We start from the raw sequence: 20,732 nt of genomic DNA, 5'->3' as shown, positions 1-20,732 counted from the left end.
CCGGCACCATGAACAAATTACAAATTCCTGCCCTAACCTCTAGAGGGCACTACATCAGTGGCACAGCTGCACCCTCAGCCAATGATGCTACCTCACAACCTGGTACTGCATATGAACGAAGAAGAAGAGGAAGTGCTCATCAATTGTGATTCATCACATACTGTGTCTACTGCATTTCAGAACATCACGTTATCATATAATTCAGCAACACAAAATGTGAAAAAATTGGTAAATTTGGTTATGTAAAGTTTTGAGCAATTTCCATACGATACAATAATGGCAGTATTTTATTGTTAAGGCCAGCTAAGTGTTTAAAAGAAGGTGATTGCACATGACAACTCAGTGCGCACTTCCTGAATGGTGATTAGCATCCAAGTGCTAGGTCCAGAGCGGTCACACTGGTTGAGAGATGGAAGAGCACGTCAGCGACCTATTTGCAACCAAACATGGTGGGATCTTTTAGTACAGCGGATAACAACAATTGTGCATTTTATGAGAAAAGCATGAAATTTCTAACATAGTTAGTGCATACCATAGGGTTTATTTTCAGATGTGGAGGGAAGTCAGATTTGACCTCTGAGGACCGTGAGAGGTCAAATCCAAAATGGCCGCAAGTCCACCGAGTCTAATGTTCAAACGCGCTTAATTCTGGAACCAAATAGTGTGGAAAAACATTATAGGTATCATTTCCAACTAAATTGCGGATGCTCCTGATGAGCTGTGGGTTGCCTTTGGTGTCGGGTCAAGCTTTCGGTACATAGCTGTTCACGAAATGGTTGCCACATTGAATCCAACACAGTCTGACTCTCCCAATCTTTCACGCTTTTACCAGGTGTGATACTGTATCTGCATTCGCTGGCAGAGGAAATAAGACTGCTTGGGAAACTTGGAAGTCTTTCTTAGAGGTGAAGGATGCTTTCAATGAACTCCGAGGCATGCCAAGTGAGGTCAGTGCAGGCTCAATGTTACTGCTGGAGCGATTTGTGGTGCTGATGTACGACCGAACCAGTGAGAGCACGGAAGTGAATGATGCCAGGAAACAGCTCTTCACACAGAAGTGTAGAACTCTAGAGAACATTCCTCCAACCCAGGCAGCACTCAAGCAGCACATCAAGCGCACTTGCTACCAGGCCAACTGTTGGAACCAGGCATTGGTCATGGATCCAGAGATGCCAGAGCCATCTGACTGGGGCTGGACAAAAGAGACAACTGGGTGGCAGCCTCTTTGGAGCACTCTCCCTGAAGCATCAAAATCGTGCCAAAATCGATCCACTGTGGCTGCAAGAAAGGGTGCACTGGACGCTGCAAGTGCCAAAGCTGCACTCAAGTGCACTGCACTGTGCTTCTGTTCTGGAGACTGTTAGATTTTGATCATTACCAATTTTCATCATTGCACTTGATTTAATGTAAGCTTTTGTGGACATACTTGGTTAACTACAGTTATTTTTTCAGAGGTTATTGCATCATTCCTTGCAGTGTAAACTTTTTTTCATCATTTCTGGTCTTTGGGTGTTCTGTACCTATCCATGGACCTGAAAAAATAAAGTTTTAAAAGTTCAAATGAACTTTTTCCAATAGCAGTTCCAACTGCAGTATCATAAAAATAGATATTTAACGTAATTTGACCTTGACCTAAATGCATGTCCTTGAGTTCTGGCGATCTCAAAAGTATCACCAAATGAATGGGCATCCCCAATTTAGTTGGAAATGACACCTTTCATGTTTTTCTACACTGTTTGGTTCCAAAATTAAGCGCGTTAGAACATTAGACCCGGTGGACTGGCGGCCATTTTGGATTTGACCTCTCACGGTCCTCAGAGGTCAAATCTGACTTCCCTCCACATCTGAAAATAAACCTTATGGTATATACTAACTATGCTAGAAATTTCATGCTTTTCTCAAAAAATGCACAATTTGTTAAAATATGAGAGCTTATCCGCTGTACTATTTACAGCACACTCTAAATTATGGTAAAGTCGAAACGGGAACGGGTAATATGGTGTGTTATGGTGGAGGAGACACATCACCCAACTTGCAGTTAATTTAAAATGAGTTCAATTTGGGCGAAGGCAAGTTGTTGAGGTGAAGACATGAGGCGAAGGCAAGTTGTTTCAGGGCAACTGCCTCAGCACAAGATTCAGTGTACCATGGACGGGAGGAAGGGTATGACAACTAAAGACGAGATGGGATAAATCTGTGCATGAGAGAGCAGTTTGCTTTGGAAGAATTCCTAGGAAGAGTTGATGTCAGAGGCAGTCGAGATGGGAGACCAGTCCAGATGATTGATGGCTGCTTGAAGACTGTGCCAGTCAGCCTGAGTGAAATGCAATTTGAAATATTTTCTACCCCCATTAATACACCCCAAATCCACCTCTTTCAATCTTTGACATCATTCCTGAAATTCTTAGTAGTGTCAATTTGTTTTATACCATGTACCCCTTCCCTCCCCTTTTCTCCCCAGCCCTCTCCCTTCCACAGATCTCCCGATGTCTCTGTTCTCTACTGTTGTGCTTGTGTGCTTCCGTCTCTCTCCCACATCTTGTCTCCCGCTCCCTTTATTATGATTTTTTGTGTTTAATGTGCTAATGTGTGTTTAATGTGATAGCTCTTACACAATCTTGATCTTGTATACAAACTAGAACAACGTGACTGTGTTGCCAATATGCCTCCGCATAGTCCCACAACGGATAGATGTCATCACTCTGCAAATGTATGGGTAGGGGATCACATTTGTGAAGTTTCGTGTTGATCGGATAAGGTTCGTTTTTCTATCCAAGATGGCTGCCAAACCACGTGACCTATGACATCATCATTTCCAAACTATATGCAAGTGCTGTTAGTTGATATTTGTAAAATTTCACATCGATAGGGTGAGCGGTTTCAGATATAATTATTTAATATTTTCCTTCATCCAATATGGCTGCCAAACCATGTGACCTATGATGTCATAAATTTAATATTTCAATACAAATGGGTCATAGATCATGTGCATGAAATTTCAGAGTTTTAGGATAAGGAATTCGATTAAAACATTTTTGGCTGGTATACCACTTCAGCTATAACTTCATCATTATCATGCTTTTGTTCCCCATTGGGAGTACTTGACAATGTGCCAAGTTTCAAATTTTTCCATTCAGCGGTTTCCGATAAATATATATTTTAATTATTTGCTTTTAATCCAAGGTGGCTGCCATACCAGATGACCTACGACGTCACATTTATCATAAAAACATTCTGCATGGGTGTGACTCCCACCCTGAAAGTTTCGTCTCAATCGGACATATAGTTGCTGAGAACAACGAGGTTTAGCCCATACGGACGTACGTACGTACGTACGGACGAACGGACAACCCGAAAACATAATGCCTCCATAAAACATAAAATAAAAACAAAGCATAAATGTGGAGGAAGACACACCAACAGCAGGGTAAAGGCTGAAGTACCCAAGTGTCCACTTGGGAGGAAAAATGTGGCATGGGAAAGAATGACATCAAGTGAAGGTGAACGAGCTGGATACAAACTCAAACACAGCAAAAAGAGGAAGGGACAACAGGGGATGAAACAGCAATGAACCACCTTTAGAGGCCATTTTTCCCCGCAGAGCAGGGGTTGGCCTTTTTCAGGCACCTTGATCCCCTTTTTGAAGCAAAGTTCTGCAGCCGGATGCCCTTCCTGCCGCCAACCCTGTTAGTCGCCTCTTGCGACACACAGGGAATTACCAGTGAAATGGCACTCAATTCGCCAACCTCGGAAGGATGACAGGCCGAGTCAACCCCCCTGGCGTTAATTCACCGATCGACTGGGATTCGAACCCAGGACCCTAGGATCCCAAGCCGGCACCCTAACCGCTAAACCAACACCAGGCTATGAAACAGCAATGGAAAAAAAAAACGAAAAGGAAGGTGAGGGAGGGAGGGCAGGGGACACAATAACCTCTGAAGGAAGGGGATGGCATGGAGAGGGTTAATGCGGGAAGGAAAATCAGGAGCATGGATTGGGAATAACCTCGTTAGGTAGTGAGTGGCCATCTTGAAGTCCTGGAGGAAAGGATAAGATTGAACCGATTGAGGAAGTTGGTTCAAACAGGCAGGCGGATATACAATAGAATACTGACAGTCTTATTGGACACACACTGCTCAAAACTTCCTGTCAATTGACCCAGATGAGTCGTATTGGCTTAGCGGTTAGGGTGCCGGCTTGGGATCCTAGGATCCTGGGTTTGAATCCTGGTCGATCGCTGAATTAATGCCAGGGGGGTTGACTCAGCCTGTCATCCTTCCGAGGTCGGCAAATTGAGTACCAGCTTGCTGGGATGAATGATCACGGTGTGTACCCCGATTTAGAATAGGTACACTGTATCCCTGTGCATCGTAGGAGCGTGACCAAGGGTTGGCGTCAGGAAGGGCATCCGGCCATAAAAACATTGCCTCAAACAGGGAACCATGATTGTCATGGGGCCCACAAGGCTAACCCCCGCTCTAGCGGGGAAAATGGCCTTAAAACGATCATTCATTCATTCATCATACTAAAATACGCAACTTGGTGAGTATATGTCTGCCTGACTCTCTGTTTTTCTGACCGAGATACATTCGGTTGTTACGTATCCAATCTCAACCAAACTTGACTTGAGGACCAAGGGCCACTCGATGGATCTTGTAGAAACTTAATTTGACCCCTCCCCAAGGGGGTTTTCCATCTTGGATAAAATCCGTGTTAATGTGTATCAATAGCTTATCATGGCATTTTGTGGGGCAAACCTATCAGAGGTAATAAAACAAACATTATAAACCACAAGCATCTATGATTACCTGTTTAAACAGTTGCTTCTTCTACTTTCAACAATCTTTATTAACCCACCTTTTCTTGTGGGATCTTGTGGAGATTGGCCCGAGTCTTCACAAACTGTCTCTGATGTTCGACTAGTTATGGCAGGAATTTGTGATTTGTTCATGGTGCTGGCCATAGCTAGCCTACTCTTCACAACGTGGGATCTTGAACGTCCATCGGCGAATGCAGGCAGACGGGAAGCCCGTTTAACATCCATCCCGAGGGACGGCACACACATTGATGAATCACCCTACTCGTGAAACACCGGGATGACAGTTTATAGCTGGCTCAGGAATCAAACGCAAGCCAGACAGCTTAGAGGAGAGTGTGCGTACATCTAGGCCGAGGCCATCCTGCCAGCCCCTTTTTAAAGCAGTCGCTACTGCTGTTTAACACCAAACTGAAATAAATTTGAGGAATCCCAACATCCTCTCGAGGCATTTTATGCTTATCGCATCCACCACAGACCAACGGACCCAAGCCTAGATCTACTGTAATCTATATACCCCAGAGACGATAACAACATAACCCTTCCTGCTGCTCCCATAGGGAGTGGGTATACTCGTACAATAAGTGCACATTCTACAATATCGGGCTGTCCTGAAGGTGTTGCCTGGTGTTGGCTTAGCGGTTAGGGTGCCGGCTTGGGATCCTAGGATCCTGGGTTCGAATCCCGGTCGATCGCTGAATTAACGCCAGGGGGGTTGACTCAGCCTGTCATCCTTCCGAGGTCGGCAAATTGAGCACCAGCTTGCTGGGATGAATGATCAGGGTGTGTACCCCGATTTGGAATAGGTACACTGTATCCCTGCGCATCGTAAGAGCGTGACCAAGGGTTGGTGTCAGGAAGGGCATCCGGCCATAAAAACATTGCCTCAAACAGGGAACCATGATTGTCATGGGGCCCGCAAGGCTAACTCCCGCTCTAGCGGGGAAAATGGCCTTTAAACGATCATTCATTCATTCATATTCCTGAAGGTGCAATAAGTGAATTGGCAAAAGTGTATCAATGTATAGGAAACGGAAAGTGGTTTCGGCCAACATTACGGCTATGCCCTAGCAGAGATGCCTTTCCATCAGCATTATCCACAACGGCTTGGGCTGCATCTCCATCAAATCAATCGATATAAACTTTGGCAAAAAAATAAATCCATCCTTTTCACTTTTTTGGCTTCATATATTTCGTGAACCTGAAGTTGGAAATTCTGACGGGTAGTTCGTGCGCCAGGCACTCCCGCCAAGTCGGTGCACTTGTACGTCCACTCAGACGATGCTGCCTGGCGCCAGCTCGCACGGCTCGCCTTCCCCACATAGAGAGTTTGTTCCCAGCAGAGCTTACTATATGGATACAAAATAACTTGGGCTAGAGAAAAGCAAAGAGTAGGTATCCCTTACCTTTATGTAAATAAGTGGTAACAAATTTGGGAAGCGGCGAGGAATCTGGCGTCAAGCACACATTTTGAAATGTTTCAGACAACGGTGGCAAGGCTTGCAGGGTCAGAGCACTGTGTGTCGTCGGGGAGTAAATGGGTATCGCAGGACATCCTGGAGTCATCTCATATTCCAGGACACATGCACGACCAGAAAGACAGCGAGCCCATAGGCACCCGAGGATCGTCAAACCCTGCGAACATGCACAACATACACAAACACACATTTGTTCCATTTCAATAACATTCCAAATTTGCTTCTTCAGACAGTTTACGAGACATGTCATTGTCACACGTTATTTACGAGTAACTGTTGAAGGTGGTGTATTGTGGTCAGCACGTTGATAATGCTTGCATACCTTCGATTGGATAGGCAACCAATTGCATACTCACACTTTATAACGTTCGTTGAGGCTTGATGCTAAATGTAGAGTAAAAAAGTAACAAGTTAATGAAAAATGTCGATGTTACACCTTGTGGAAATATCACGAGTGATTGGAGAAATTTGAGCTGCTTTTGGATATGGATACATCTCCCAGATGCACCAACAATATCCACATGGATTAGACAATACTGTCCAGTGCATTTTTCTCTCTCCATCTGGAATCGAATCCCGATATAGAATAGTCTTGGATTTACTTTCAGTGAAAGTTTGTGAGCTGTCACAAGTCACAGAGCACAGAGGAAGAGGGCGAAAGAGAGAGGAAGAAGAAGCTGGTCACTATTTGTCATTCTCTGTTGGGTGTCGTGTTGGTATGTTCGAGTATCACTGTGTTACATATCAGAACTTAGGAATAACTTCAAGTGTTTGTTATTCTTTCACGGCTGAACCGCAGCGCAGCGAGGCCCCAACTTTTTGATGTATGTACTTCAGAATCTGGGCAAGGTTTTAAGCTACCGCACATAAGCCTTAACGGCCATTCTGAAGCCACCGAAGGCCACTATAAAATGTATGTTGGGAAGTGGGGTAAGGCAGCGCTGCCACCGGCCCACAGGGAAAAGGTAACCACAACGAGGCCAATAACTCCATCACTTCTCAATGTCCGACATCCTGAAACCACCACCAGGAAAAGCTCACCCGGCCAGGCAGCGCTGGTGCTGGCAAGCCTATTTGTTTATGGTGCTGGAAAGGTCGCCCACTCTTTGCGAAGGACACCATGAGATTTTTAACATCCACCAACTAATTCCGGCAGACGGGGCGCCCAGTTTAACGTCCACCAGAGGGACGGCACACACATTGATGAATCATTTTGCCTGTGACACCAGGATGGCAGTTTATAGCTGGGTCGGCAATCAAAAATAAGACTGGACACGTTAAAGCGAGTGTGCGTACCTCAAGGCCATCATCCAACAGACCGAGGGCATTGGTTCCACAGGTGAGAGAAAAGAGGGAATGAATGAGTGGAGGTGAGCGGTGATTTTGGATTTTGGGAGTTTCACTCGGACGTGGATTACAAGAAAAACCATGTGCACCCTGCACACGACGTCGTGATTGCTCGTGGCATCACGATTAGAGCGTCTGCTCTGAATCTCGGAGGTCGGCTGTTCGATTGTGGAGCTGACAGAGTCAAACCAAAGACTAAAAATTGTACGTGTGGCTTCCTTGATGGACACTCAGCATTTAGAGGATTGGGCATGGACATATCCCATTGGTTGGCATCCATGGGGAGGAGGAAATTCTTCCATAATTACCCAGCTGTGTGTGGAGGAAGAACTGATGTGTCATCAAAAAAAAAACATGGCGTCACTGGCACCCAGAGTGCTCAGGAAAGTGACATCACTTCCTCAAGCTCGGTCGCTGCTTGTCTGAAGTAAAACCCCACGTTGTCTCATGCATTTGTCTATGGTGTCGCACCTGTTTTACGACCCTTTGTCCCTGCAAAATGTTGTTGTTTTTTTTAATCACAGTCCTGTATAATGAACAATTCGTTCCATATTGAATCATCAAAAGTATACAAGCGTTAACATCAAACTGAACGTACATGCCGCATAACAAGTAACAGTCACTCATTAACAAGTTGTGACAATATCGCATTATTTTACTCCACCAACTCCAACCAAGTCCTAATATAATCCATGCACACATCATACGAGGATCACTTGTCCCAAACTGCTCTCCTACCTCCACCTCCACTACCACATTGGGAACATGTCTTAAAAGTTTGTCTAACACTGCGTTCCTCGCATGGGCTTCTCCGCAATCTGGTTAAAAAAAATAATCCAAGTCGAGATCGACAAATCATTCATCTGCTCTGTCATTTCCCAATTCCTGGACAAAATGGAGGAAGAAAAGAAGAACCACCAACATTGAGTGTCTTCAGAAACGTGGAGCTGCCAAGGTAGGTTTCCTTGGCTGGAGCCAGAGGGTACAATCGTGGACAGGTAACCGCTCCGACACAGACCTAACCACAATCAATACTCAGAGTCATACCTTACCACCAGGCACCACCTGCCTTTCTGCTCTTCACGAACCTGGTGCACAGTAATTAGCATAAAACCACTTGGATGTCTCTCCGCCCGCATCAAGCATACCTGTCCAGGTTCCACCGAAATGAGACACCACTCTTCATCAGATGCAAGCACTTTGTACCCAACAGGCGATGTCAGAAGTCTCAGGACCCTTTCATTTGGCACGTCTTCCCCTGCAGTGTTGTCTCCATCGCTTTGGCAAGCCTTGTGCTGCGGCCTGACCAGGCTTCGACTTCGAGGCAGAACACGAGCCCGAGCAGCAGTCCCGACACGGGCACGGACACGAGCCCGAGCAGCAGTCCGGACACGGACACCGACACGGGCACGGACACGACCTCCCGGCCTAGCAATAGCATTACCAGAAGCGCAAAGTCTCGTCACCGCTCTGCGAAGGATTTTAAAACGAGTTTTTCTTCTCAGCATCGCCATGACTCGGAATTCCGAGCAGCCTCTTCGGACAAACTGTGCACGTAAAACACCCATGGATGGACTAAACGCAAAACACGCGACACGCGAATCAATACAATAACGGATTATGAATGAAAGTTGGAACTCTGTGCTCTGGGACGACACGCATGCGCAACAACCAACAACACTGTGCCGTTCACCGTTCAATTCCGCTCAGCAGATTCGGGCTGAGGCCTTAAAATTACTTATATCAATCCAGTGAGGAGCACCGGGCGCGTGCACCAAAACCTCCCTTCCGCCAAAAACGATCGGTCTTTTCCACATGTTATATTGAGGTGTATATAACGGAAAATGTGGACTCGAATGTGGGAAACTGTCTCGTGAAGTAAATTTTTCGAAAGATTTCCACTGTAAAGACTAAATATATAATAAGGTGAGTAAACCTACATAATATTGTATAACGTCTCAAAAATTAAAACGTAAAATCTGCAACGATTCCATTAGAGAAAATTCTTAAACGATTTAATTTATTCATGTTTTTGAAGTATATTAATACATTGTGCCAAAAGTCGGGGTATTCTAGTTACTCAACGTCGGTGAAAAACATGGATAGGTATTTTATGTATAGTTTCTGTTATTGTCATTTTAATATCCCGATTGAACAATCAACAACAACAACTAGAGCGGTACGGTACTCAGTGGAGAGCATACTCCGCCTGGATGGCCATATCACTGAATGGTGAAAAATCACTTAAAAAATTATACTAGCTGGATCCGGATCCGGATCTTCACCAAAATTTAATCTATTTCTCCTTGACACACACACAACCTGTCCAACAAGTTTCGTCCAAATCCGTCCATAACTTTTTGAGATATCCTGCTATGTATCGTTTTTGGACCCATCTCCCAATGGTGAAGAATCCCTTAAAAATTAAATAATACTCATATCCGAATTCCATAATATTCAGATCTTCACCAAAATCGAATCGATTAGACCTTGTCAGACACCCAACCGGTCCACCAAGTTTCGTCCAAATCCGTCCATAACTTTTTGAGATATCCTGCTATCGTGTGGCGGACACAAGCAAGGTACACGAATTCAGCGCACCAGCAGGTGGCCGGAACGGAACGTCCAGGCGGGGAACTGTAATGCATGCCCCGCCTATCGACCGATCGGCCACGCCCGGGGACGAGGCGTGGCCTCGGCACATATATGCGGGCTCCAAGCTCGGGCCCGCCCAGTGCTGCAGTTCGAGCTTTTATAATAAAGACTTGGTTTTATCAAACGCGTTGTGGCCTACCTCTTTGGCAAGCAAGTTGTGTGCGCAGCACCACACTTCACTGGTGGCCCCGATTGGTTCAGCCATTGCTGACCACCGAACGCGCCATGGCCAACAACGCTGTCGGGGTAAAACTCCCAGAGTTTTGGGAAGCACAGGCCGATGTGTGGTTCGTGCAGGCCGAAGCGCAATTCCAGCTTCGAGGCATAACGGCGGACGAGACCCGTTACTACCACGTGCACGTCGACTTGGTGGGACCTCTGCCCCCCTCGCGAGGGTTCACCCACCTCCTCACCATGGTCGACCGCACCACACGCTGGCCGGAGGCCGTCCCATTGGCGGCGACGTCTGCGGCTGAGGTGGCGCAAGCCTTTATCGCCACTTGGCTTGCCCGCCACATCTCGTCCGACCGTGGCCCCCAGTTCACCTCGGAGCTCTGGGCCGCGGTGGCGCAAGGACTCGGGGTGAAGCTACACCACACCACGGCCTACCACCCCCAGGCCAATGGCCTGTGCGAGCGCTTTCATCGCTCCATGAAGGCCGCGCTCCGGGCCAGCCTCTGCGATGGCGGCTGGGTCGACAGACTCCCCTGGGTCCTGCTGGGCCCCAGGACGGCGCCCAAGGACGACCTGCGCGCGTCCTCGGCAGAGCTGGTCTTCGGGCAACCACTGCGGGTACCGGGTGAATTTATCCCCGACTCCACGGCTCGTTGGTCCGCGGCACAACAGCGCTCCGCCCTTCAGGAGACCGCCCGGAGGTTCGCCCCGGTGCCAACGGCACACCACGGTTGCCCGCCTTCCCACTTCGCCCCGGAGCTCCGCACGGCAAAGTACGTGTTCATCCGGCACGACGCTTACCGGGCACCGCTAAGGCCCCCGTACGACGGGCCCTCCCGCGTGTTGGAGGCCGGGGACAAGTTTTTCACGGTCGACATCGGCGGTGCCCCGGATCGCATTTCCGTGGACCGCCTCAAGCCGGCCCACCTCGATCCGGACCACCCCCCGCCAGCGGCTCTGCCTCCACATCGAGGCCGCCCCCCGGCGGTCGGACCCCCGGCACCGCGTCGAGGCCGCCCCCTGGCGGTCGGACCCCCGGCACCCCCCAGACCGGCACCCATCGCCAGGGGGCGTTTCGGCCGGGTCATCCGGCTTCCCCGCAAACTCACCCTTCAGGTGCGCGGGAATTCTGGGGGGGCGCGTGTGGCGGACACAAGCAAGGTACACGAATTCAGCGCACCAGCAGGTGGCGCGAACGTCCAGGCGGGGAACTGGAATGCATGCCCCGCCTATCGACCGATCGGCCACGCCCGGGGACGAGGCGTGGCCTCGGCACATATATGCGGGCTCCAAGCGACGGCCCGCCCAGTGCTGCAGTTCGAGCTTTTATAATAAAGACCTGGTTTTATCAAACGCGTTGTGGCCAAAGACCAAAAAATATCCCAACTCTTTGGCAAGCAAGTTTTGTGCGCAGCACCACACTTCAGATAGGTATTTTATGTATAGTTTCTGTTATTGTCATTTTAATATCCCGATTGAACAATCAACAACAACAACTAGAGCGGTACGGTACTCAGTGGATAGCAGACTTCCGCCTGGATGGCCATATCACTGAATGGTGAAGAATCACTTTAAAAATTATACTAGCTGGATCCGGATCCGGATCTTCACCAAAATTTAATCTATTGCTCCTTGACACACACACAACCTGTCCAACAAGTTTCGTCCAAATCCATTCATAACTTTTTGAGATATCCTGCTATGTATCGTTTTTGGCCCGATCTCCCAATGGTGAAGAATCACTTAAAAATTAAATAATACTCATGTCCGAATTCCATAATATTCAGATCTTCACCAAAATCGAATCGATTAGTCCTTGTCACACACCCAACCGGTCCACCAAGTTTCGTCCAAATCCGTCCATAACTTTTTGAGATATCCTGCTATGTATCGTTTTTGGTCCGATCTCCCAATGGTGAAGAATCACTTTTTAAAATTCTAGTAGCCGGATCCGGATCTTCACCAAAATCGAATCATTTCGTCCTTGTCACATACGCTACATCTCTGCCAAATTTCATCCGAATCCGTCCACAACTTTTTGAGATATTTTGTTCACAAACAAACGGACAAACAAACAGACAGACAGGGGTGAAAACATCACCTCCATCCACCTTTGGTGGCAGAGGTAACAACAACAACCCATTCAATGCTTTGGTGTTGTTATATATGTACAAATATACTGAGTTAGACATTGAGAGGGTAGGGGACATGTATGCAAAAACACATCCCCGAAAAATCTTATCCATGAATCCACTATCTGATTAAATAGATTTCATCAGACAATCGCAGTGACGTCACGCATCAACTTTATTGCCGTAATCGACCATATGAAACTGTGTGTGTGTGTGTGTGTGTGTGTGTGTGTGTGTGTGTGTGTGTGTGTGTGTGTGTGTGTGTGTGTGTGTGTGTGTGTGTGTGTGTGTGTGTGTCCCTTCATAAGGGTAGTTTTTAAAGGCTTTGAGTTTAGGAGGGATTTGAGTAGGGGGGGGGTTAAGGGGCAATCTTTGAACACGACTGTTTGTCCAGTGTCCACCTGGTAAAAGACTCTGAGTACATATAAGACCCAGAAGACCCAAAAGACCCTGAAGACTGTTTAAGACCCAAAAGACAATGAAGACTCAAAATACCAAAAAGACCTTAAAGACACAGAAGACCCAAAATACCCAAAAGACTGAAAAGACCCAAAAGACTGAAAAGACCCTGAAGACCCAACGGACCCAAAATATCCCGAAGACCCAAAAGACCCCGAAGACCCAAAATACCCAAAAACCCAGAAGACCCCTAGGACCCAGAAGACACCCAAGGACTCTGAAGACCCAAAAGACCCCAAATACCCAAAATACCGCAAAGACCCAAAATATCCCACCAAAGACCGAAAATATCCAACCAAAGACCCAAAATATCCCACCAAAGACCCCAAAGACCTAAAATACCCAAAGACCCAAAAATATCCCAAAGACCCTGAAGACCCCAAGGACTCAAATGACCCAGAGGACTTAAAAGACTGAAAAGACCCTGAAGACCCAAAATACACCAAAGACCCTTAAAAGACCGTTAAACACCCAAAATACCCCAAATACCCTGAAGACCCCAAATACATAAAAATACCCCAAAGATCCTTAAACACCATGCAGACCCAAAATATGCCAAATACCCTTAAAGACCCTGAAGACCCCCAAGGACTCAAATGACCCAGAGGACTTAAAAGACTGAAAAGACCCTGAAAACCCAAAATACCCCAAAGACCCCAAGACCCTTAAAAACCCAAAAGACCACACAAACCCAAAAGACCCTGAAGACCCAAAATTCCCCAAAGACCCACAAAGACCCTGAATACCCCCAAAGACCCTTAAAGACCCAAAATACCACAAAGACCCAAAATACCCTGAAGACTGTTAAAGACCCAAAAGACCATGACTACCCAAAATACACCAAAGACCCAAAACACCCCAAATAGCTTGAAATACCCCTAAGACCGAAAAAAATCTTAAAGACCCCGAAGACTGAAAAGACCCAAAATACCCAAAGCCCTTTAAAGACCCCAAATACCCCAAAAAAACCTGAAGACCACAAAGATCGAAAAGACTGAAAAGACCCTGAAGACCCAAATACTTCAAAGACCCTTAAATACCCGAAAGACCCCAAAGACCCAAACAATCCAAAAAACCAAAAAGTCCCCAAAGACCCTTAAATACCCCGAGAACCCAATGGACCCCAAAGATCCAAATTACCCCTGAGATCCAAAATACCCCCAAATACCCTTAAATACCCCAAAAATCCAGAACGAGGACCCAAAATACTCAAATGACTCCAAAGACCTAGATGACCCAAAATAATAAAATGACCCAAAATATGCCGATGAACCAGAAGATCCAAAATACACAAAAGACGCTGAAGACCCTAAAGACCCCAGAGGGCCCAAATGACCCAGAGGACACAAAAGACCCCAAGGACTCCGAGTAATTATGCCTCTTACATTGGAATTGTAGACGGTGGCTTGCAAACTGAGCCTCAAGGTCGGTGTACAGAAGCGGTATTTTTAAAATCACAATAAATACAAGGCACAGGGAGGTGAAATTTGCTACACGTGATGTGCAATGCGCGCAGAGTAAAACGAGTGTTCATTTACGTCTGTAGGAAGTCTAATAAATAAAGATGATAGTGAGGGAGCTGCGCTCCAACGCGAGTCGAAAGAAGTGACGCGACCAAAGACGGAATTCGTCCGAGTTGCTTTATTAAAACAAAACACGTAAAGGTGGGCGCGATTCGGAAAATTTTAAGTCCGCTTACCGCTTATCCGCTCCGCCAGCCCGTGTAGTCCGATTCGCTTATCCGCTTCAGCGGCCGAAAATCTTAGTCCGCTTACCGCTTATCCGCTTATCCGCTTCGATTCGATTTTTTAAAAGCGCTTCGACGTTTTTAAAGCGATTTTTGACGTTTCTAAAGGGAATTTAATGCTTTTTAAGCCTAAATAGCCATTTCTAACTACTACAAAGACAAACAAAGCTTTTAAGATCAAAAATATACATTTTTATTTAAATAAAATTTATTCAAAATTTATTGAAATAAAGTTTTCCACTCGACTCTACTCTACTCTACAGTTAATTTAAATATAATTTTAATATATGCAAGTTACATTAAAGAAAAATCAATTTGCCCGTCCTTTCTTTGACAAGAGAGTCTACTAGTCAACAGACTAGCAGTCTGTTGACTAGTCCTCGTCTTCCTCCTCCACCTCGTGGGCCTTCTTGAGGATTTGGAGGTTGCCCTTCATGAAGACGAGGGTCTGCTGCCGCCGTCGAGGGCCGCCTTGAGGTCGTTGTGCTGGGCATCGTGGTACCTCTGGTAGTGCACCTGCAAGTTTGAACTTGATCCGGGCTGGGCTTTGAGTGTCTTTGAGCACTTGGTGCACGTGGCTTTGCTGTCCACGACCTTGAAGAAGGGGGCGATGTGCCTCCACTTCTGGCTGAGGCTGGAATTGTCTGTGTCCATTGTCACGTTGATCTCAGCCGACTCGATTGAGTCCAGCGACATCCTGCTCTCGCTGCGCGCGAGCTGAGGGGTCAGGGCGCAGATCTCCTGACTGTCCTCCACGTCCCCCATCATGTTGACCGCCGGGTTGTGGAGTGGATGTCGCTGTGCTGGGACTGCTGGTTTGCGTCGCTCGTGTGCCTGTCCCTGGCACTGCCGCTGGGCTGGAGAGTCAGAAATCTCTCCATCTTGACGTTATTGCCGCTCTAGCGTCCAATAAAATATTCAGTTTTCACTTATTATTCACTTAAATAAATATTCACAATTCTAGAGTAACGGCTCAGGCTAACAGCTGATTTGGCGAATCGCGATGCGCTTTAATTTTTCGGTAGGCCGCTTACGCTTATCCGCTTCGGTTTCCGGGGGTTGTTCCGATTCGCTTATCCGCTTCGAAAACGTTAGTCCGCTGCAGCGGATAAGCGGACAAGCGGACTTTCGAAGCGGACCGCCCACCTTTGCAAAACAGCTCAGGTATTCTGACAAAAGCCCGTTTATCGGGCAGCAATATATATACACATTTATGTCGGGAAGTTTGCCCGGCAAAAGCTATACCGGGCATGCCCGGGTATCAAGGGCGAGCCTTGGAAAGGCGAGTCTGGACCTGCCCGGGCGTGTTTGGCTGCGGCCTGGCAAGTCGAGGCTGGGCGTGCCCGGGCGCTCTGGGCGAGCCCTGGAAAGGCGATAGCGGGCATGCCCGGACGCTCTGGGCGAGCCCTGGAAAGGCGATAGCGGGCATGCCCGGACGCTCTGGGCGAGCCCTGGAAAGGCGATAGCGGGCATGCCCGGACGCTCTGGGCGAGCCCTGGAAAGGCGATAGCGGGCATGCCCGGACGCTCTGGGCGAGCCCTGGAAAGGCGAGAGCGGGCATGCCCGGGAAAGACCAGACCGGGCGTGCCCGGGAGGTTCGGGCGTGCCCGGGAACAGTGAGTCCGGGCATGCCCGGGAGAGGCGAGTCTGGCCGTGTTCTGGCCGGTGCAAGGCGATTGTGTGCATCCAGCGGTAACCGCTACAATAGAAGCACTCCTGACACTAGGCCCAGACTTCAGACTGTGGCATGCTCACGTAGCTGTACCGTCAAAAACTGTTCCAAATGTAGACGGTGGCTTGCAAACCGAGCCACAAGGGTGGTGTACAGAAACGTTTTTTTGAATCTCGACCCAGCTATAAACTTTAATCCTGGTGTTTTACCGACTCCGTCACTCTGATGGACTTTAAACAGGGTGTCCCATCACCGATACATTAGTTGGTGGATATTAAAGATCCCACGGTGTTCTTCACGAAGAGTCGGCAAGCTATTGCCAGCACCATGGACAAATTACAAATTCCTGCCCTAACTTTAGTCAAACGGCACCCTTGACCAGCCGGTTTGTCAAAGCCCTGAGCTAAACTCTCCTCGGCCGACCTTGTAATAATGTGGGCCTTCAAATAAAGCATAATGTGATCTTTCACCGGCCATGACTCTTCAATCACGTTAAGATTAATTAGTGCTGAAGATAATTGTTTTTTTTCCCATTGATGTCATCATTGTTTTTTCTCTCCACCAATTTATCCCTACATGACGCTCAATAAATTTCATCTAGATGGGATGAAGTTTTGTACTTGTCAAATTATGACGTCATAATGGAGGCACCTATGACATCATCATTAACATATGTTATTCCCCATGTAGAGTTCTTTACAATGAGCCATGTCTCAATTTTTTATATTCAGTACTTTTGGAGATATAGAAGTGCAAAGTTTTTGGGTTTTTCCAAGATGGCGCCCTACCATGTGACCTATGACGTCATAATTATCAATAAAAAATTATACAGTTGGAGTTGCAGCTATGGTGAAAATTTCCTGTCAATCAGACCAACGGTTGCAGCCAAAATCATATTTATTCTGTGCGGACAAACAAACAGACAAACAAACAAACACAAATGAAAAATCATTCATGGAGCGACACTTGGCAAAAGAGAAGTAAGTATAATGGCATTCAGTAGAGCATCCTTTTGACCTCACAAATTAATTGGTGGTTGAATAATGTGACCTGATATGCAAATCGTCTTCATATTAAGTTAATCGGATGAAAACTGACAATTTTAGAAATTTGGCCTATGTTGACCTTTTGGCCTATGTTGACCTCAAACATAGTTGGTGGTTGGTTTCACTAATCTGATATGCAAAGCTCATTCAATTTCCAAGTCAATCGGATGAAAATTGAGGATTTTAGAGATTTGAAAAAAGTGGTTGACCTTTGGCCTATGTTGACCTTTTGGCCTATGTTGATCTCCAAAATAGTTGGTGGTTGAATTCCGTTAGCTGATATGTTAATCCTATTCAAATTTCAAGTCAATCGGATGAAAATTAAGGATTTTAGAGTGGTTGACTTTTGGACTATGTTGACCTTTTGACCTTAAAAATATATAGGATTTTGTCGGACCATGAACTCTACCATTTGGTGAAGTTTCGTGAAGATCGGTTTAAAATTGTGACCTATAGGCAAGTATAAGTGAGCGGACCGGCAAAAAAACAACACACAAACACACACACACACACACACACACACACACACACACACACACACAAAATGGAGTGATCAACATACTTGGCAAAAAAGTAACAAACAGACAGACAAACAGATTCAAATACAATGCCCTCTCCTCTGGCGAGGGTAATTACCGGAGAGGCCCGGGCCACTCGACGTACCTTGGTCCCCAGGGCAGTGACCCCCCCCCCCCTACCCTCCTCTCATCGGCCCTGGGCCCACATCATCCCGATTGTGTATAGTTTAAATTGGTTTCCATATCAACACAATGTAAATTGTTACTTTGTGGAATGGCTTTTTCGTTTGTTTACATAAAGGCTCATGGAGGAGCGAGAGCGGGAATGAAATGGGAGAAACATCAACAGCAGGTTCGAGGTGAGAATGAGATCCAATGGGAGGGGAGGACAACTTGGGGGTGAAACCCAGACAAGCTGCACACAAGGTGAATGAAATACAACACAGCAAGAAGAGGAGCAAACAAACAAGGAGAAAACCAAGTTTTACCATAAATACCATTGACGATAGTAACACGAGATAAAATATAAACACGAAAGTCTCAGATCAAAAAACAATCCAGGAATCTCCAGACTACTTTGTAGAAAGGTTTTGAATTCATTCCAACACATTTTAAAGGATACCAAATGTATGGCGGCCATGGCAACTTCCGGCCAAATCACGTGGCGTCATGGTATCGCCTCAATAATGGTACAAGGCTTCATCCTTTCTTTTTTATATATCCTGGGGCTGGGGGGTGTGTGTGTTCAGTTACCATATCTCTTGGAGAGTGTTCGTCAGGTGGTTTAAGCACTCAAGCTAGCACTCCATTCAAAACCGTTGATAAGGAACTGCTGGCTTGACAAGCACTAGCTTGATAACTTGCTTGGTAATGGTAACTTCCTTGATAAGGGAACCCACCAATGGCGCACAGCTTCAAGCTGCACATCATCCTTTGCAAAATAAATCCCAATAAACCCCAATAAACCCCAGAAACCCATTACCCAATAAATACCAACAAGCATGCCCTGTTTCGCAGCTCAACCAATGAGGGGAAAGGAAAGGCGGGATTAACACGGTGATTGACAGCTGTGAGGTGATAAGTAGGGCTTGACACTTTGTTTACTCTGCTATCTGCTTTGTTGCAGCATCGTTGCAAATCCCGATCTGCTTGTGAAACGAAATCTGTGGTTCTTTATTTCCATCTCGTTGCGTTTTTGAGCCTCCATTTGCTTCGTTCGTGTATCGACGGCGCGTGTGCGTTGCTTGGCATTTGTTCGTATCGATTCTTTCGTCTGTGTCCCGATCTCGTTGTACACGTAGCGGCCATGTCGTTTTTTGCCGCAAGTCGTGGCCTAGCGAGGCGCCTCCTGCTAAAACAACGGGCTCTGTGCACGGAGTCGCAAGCACTTCCAGTGAGCGTCGAACCCAGGGCCGCCGTCGAGCCCCCGCGAGCAAAGCCGAGCCGCAAGACGACGCAGGCTGGACGGCAGGACATCAAGTCGTACCTGTGGGCACGTTACACTGACGCGAAGAAACTCGTTACAGGTGCGAAGCTTTTCTCGGCACTTTGTTATTATTCCCAAACTTTTTGGGGGGGGGGGGGGGAACGGGGGGTATTCGCATTGCATAGCTAAAGCGTTATGGTGGAACGGATCGGTGGTGGAAGGCAGCAATGGGACCGAGGGGAGGGGATGGGAGGGGCGGAACATTTTGGAAGGGGAGGGGTGTCTGAGTGGGGTGGGGGTTTCAGTGGTGATTTGGGAAGGGGGGTTGGAGGTGGGTTGTTTGGAGGGAGGGGGGGGCCGGTGAAAGGTGTTCGAAGGGAAGGTCTGAGAGGTGGCGCAGGGTCTGCGAAGGGAAGATCTGGGAGAGGCGGAGGGTCTGGGAAGGGAACGTCTGGGAGGTGGCGGAGGGTCTGGGAAGGGAAGATCTGGGAGGGGGCGGAGGGTCTGGGAAGGGAACGTTTGGGAGGTGGTGGAGGGTCTGGGAAGGGAAGATCTGGGAGGAGGCGGAGGGTCTGGGAAGGGAACGTCTGGAAGGGGGCGGAGGGTCTGGGAAGGGAACGTCTGGAAGGGGGCGGAGGGTCTGCGAAGGGAAGATCTGGGAGGGGGCGGAGGGTCTGGGAAGGGAACGTCTGGGAGGTGGCAGAGGGTCTGGCAAGGGAAAGTCTGGGAGGGGCCGGAGGGTCTGGGAAGGGAACGTCTGGGAGGGGCGGAGGGTCTGGGAAGGGAACGTCTGGGAGGGGTGGAGGGTCTGGAAAGGGAAAGTCTGGGAGGGGCGGAGGGTCTGGGAAGGGAACGTCTGGGAGGTGGCGGAGGGTCTGGGAAGGGAAAGTCTGGGAGGGGGTGGAGGGTCTGGGAAGGGAACGTCTGGGAGGGGCGGAGGGTCTGGGAAGGGAACGTCTGGGAGGGGCGGAGGGTCTGGGAAGGGAACGTCTGGGGGGTGGCGGAGGGTCTGGGAAGGGAAGATCTGGGAGGTGGCGGAGGGTCTGGGAAAGGAACGTCTGGGAGGTGGCGGGGGCTCTGGGAAGGGAACGTCTGGGAGGTGGCGGAGGGTCTGGGAAGGGAAGATCTGGGAGGTGGCGGAGGGTCTGGGAAGGGAACGTCTGGGAGGTGGCGGAGGGTCTGGGAAGGGAAAGTCTGGGAGGGGCCGGAGGGTCTTGGAAGGGAACATCTGGGAGGGGGTGGAGGGTCTGGGAAGGGAACGT

At 47.8% G+C, this 20,732-nt stretch overlaps 2 protein-coding genes across 3 annotated transcripts in view; one reads left to right on the top strand and one right to left on the bottom strand.

Annotated features, from left to right (window-relative positions):
• Nucleotides 1-18,979, bottom strand: part of NOL9 (nucleolar protein 9) — a 55,497-nt gene extending 36,518 nt beyond the window's left edge. The window contains exons 1-2 of one of the 2 annotated variants that reach the window (XM_078776911.1): nucleotides 18,798-18,979; nucleotides 6,223-6,451 (exon numbers count right to left, since the gene is read on the bottom strand). In XM_078776911.1, the coding sequence (XP_078633037.1) occupies nucleotides 6,223-6,451; nucleotides 18,798-18,800 (232 nt within the window). In that variant the 5' untranslated portion in view covers nucleotides 18,801-18,979. Of the gene's footprint in view, nucleotides 1-6,222; nucleotides 6,452-8,789; nucleotides 9,319-18,797 lie in introns of those variants that run through there. The other variant, XM_078776912.1, reaches the window with a different exon arrangement.
• A 109-nt stretch (nucleotides 18,980-19,088) lies between these two features.
• LOC137425630 (5'-nucleotidase domain-containing protein 2) overlaps nucleotides 19,089-20,732 on the top strand; it is a 40,507-nt gene continuing 38,863 nt past the window's right edge. Inside the window, exon 1 of the mRNA XM_068114235.2 lies at nucleotides 19,089-19,570. Within this exon, the coding sequence (XP_067970336.1) occupies nucleotides 19,351-19,570 (220 nt within the window). The 5' untranslated portion in view covers nucleotides 19,089-19,350. The remainder of the gene's footprint in view (nucleotides 19,571-20,732) is intronic.

The sequence above is a fragment of the Myxine glutinosa genome, chromosome 4 (assembly GCF_964187855.1).
Source record: "Myxine glutinosa chromosome 4, kmMyxGlut1.1, whole genome shotgun sequence".
Lineage (NCBI taxonomy): Eukaryota > Metazoa > Chordata > Myxini > Myxiniformes > Myxinidae > Myxine > Myxine glutinosa.
This window is presented reverse-complemented; position numbering and strand designations above follow the sequence as displayed.